General features: G+C 53.4%; 1 protein-coding gene across 1 annotated transcript in view; it reads right to left on the reverse strand.

Moving 5' to 3' along the window:
* Positions 1-56: 56 nt before the first annotated feature.
* SDRG_06208 (hypothetical protein) overlaps positions 57-1,739 on the reverse strand; it is a gene marked incomplete at both ends in the record, with an annotated part of 2,806 nt that continues 1,123 nt past the window's right edge. The window contains 10 exons of the mRNA XM_008611973.1: positions 57-203; positions 229-327; positions 380-478; positions 537-635; positions 688-786; positions 844-942; positions 990-1,088; positions 1,154-1,252; positions 1,317-1,415; positions 1,463-1,555. Coding sequence (XP_008610195.1) covers positions 57-203; positions 229-327; positions 380-478; positions 537-635; positions 688-786; positions 844-942; positions 990-1,088; positions 1,154-1,252; positions 1,317-1,415; positions 1,463-1,555 — 1,032 coding nt within the window. The remainder of the gene's footprint in view (positions 204-228; positions 328-379; positions 479-536; positions 636-687; positions 787-843; positions 943-989; positions 1,089-1,153; positions 1,253-1,316; positions 1,416-1,462; positions 1,556-1,739) is intronic.

Here is a 1,739-nt window from a genome sequence, read left to right on the forward strand (position 1 = left end):
TGGGGTGTCACCAACCTACAATATAACTCGTTGATACAACGACAGAATTTGAAACCTCATTTGGTGCAAAGTACGTTCATAGCTTGATCCACAGCTGCGTTGGCGCCGAGGAGCGTCTTGACCACAGCATCGAGCCCGTTCTGCGCAGCAACGTAGAGCGCGTCACTCCGTTCTGCATCAGCATCGACATTTGAGCCAACATTCTAGAGCACACAAGAAGAGACGTACGTTCATAGCTTGATCGACAGCGGCGTTAGCGGCGAGGAGAGTCTTGACGGTAGCATCGTGCCCGCTCTGCGCAGCAATGAACAGCGGTGTCGCTCCACTCTACATTGAGCCAAAATTGAAGCGCGCAAATCGGCAAAAGAAGAGAACGTACGTCCAAAGCTAGATCCACAGTAGCGTTGCCGCCGAGGAGCGTCTTGACGACAGCATCGCGCCCGTTCTGCGCAGCAACGTAGAGCGGCGTCGCTCCATCCTACATCAGCATCGACATTTTGAACCAACATTCTAGAGCACACAAGAAGATACCATACTTTCATAGCTTGATCGACAGCGGCGCCGGCCGCAAGGAGCATCTTGACGACAGCGTCGTGCCCCTTCTGCACAGCAATGAACAGCGGCGTCGCTCCAGTCTACATTGAGCCAAAATTGAAGCGCGCAAACCGGCAAAAGAAGAGAACGTACGTCCAAAGCTAGATCCACAGCTGCGTTGGCGGCGAGGAGCGTCTTGACAACAGCATCGCGCCCGTTCTGCGCAGCAACAAACAGCGGTGTAAATGTACGCTAAGCAGCATTGAGGCCAAAAATGCTTTAGACAGCAACCAGCAGATGCAGACGTACGTTGTTAGCTTGATTGACAGCGGCGTTGGCGCTTAGGAGCAGCTGAGCAACAACATCATGGCCGCGCTGAGCTGCAATAGAGAGTGGTGTTGTCCCATCCTGCGTCATCAACATCATACAATGTGCAAGAGCAGATGCAGACGTACGCTCTTAGCTTGATCGACAGCAGCGTTGGCGGCGAGGAGCGTCTTAACGACAGCGTCATGACCGTTCTGCGCAGCAACAAACAGCGACGTCGCTCCATCCTACATCATCAGCACCAGGTGAGGCCACATGTTTCGGAGCACAAGAGGAAAAGGAGAGAACGTACGTTGTTAGCTAGATTCACGGCTGCGTTGGCGCCGAGGAGCGTCTTGACGACAGCATTGTGACCGTTCTGCGCAGCAATGAACAGCGGCGTCGCTTGTGTCTACATCGTCAACGACGTTTGAGCCACAATTCGAGAGCACAGCAAGCAAAAGAAGAGTACGGACGTTCATAGTTTGATTCACAGCGGCGTTGGCGGCGAGGAGCGTCTTGACGACAGCGTCAAGACCGTTCTGCGCAGCAATGTGCAGCGGCGTATATCCGCTCTACGGAATAGGACAAGTCTTGGTGCCATCGAGCGTGGCTGACGTACCTCGCTGGCCCAGTGGACATCGGCGCCTTCCTTGAGCAGACGCTGGACGTCATCGATGCGTCCGTAGTACGCAGCATTATACAGCTGAGGGCCCTAGAGAGAGTACATAGCACACAGCGTCCAGCGTTGACGTCGTACCAATGCCATCGCGATCGTCGGTCCAAAAGGCAAGTCTGTCAATCGAAATTGCAATACTGAGTATTTTCATGAACACACATGCACACAAAACCCAGGTTTAACCATACTGGAAAATGACAAAACGGGGTGTAATATTGGC

This window comes from Saprolegnia diclina, assembly GCF_000281045.1.
Source record: "Saprolegnia diclina VS20 unplaced genomic scaffold supercont1.17, whole genome shotgun sequence".
Classification (NCBI taxonomy): Eukaryota; Oomycota; class Saprolegniomycetes; order Saprolegniales; family Saprolegniaceae; genus Saprolegnia; species Saprolegnia diclina.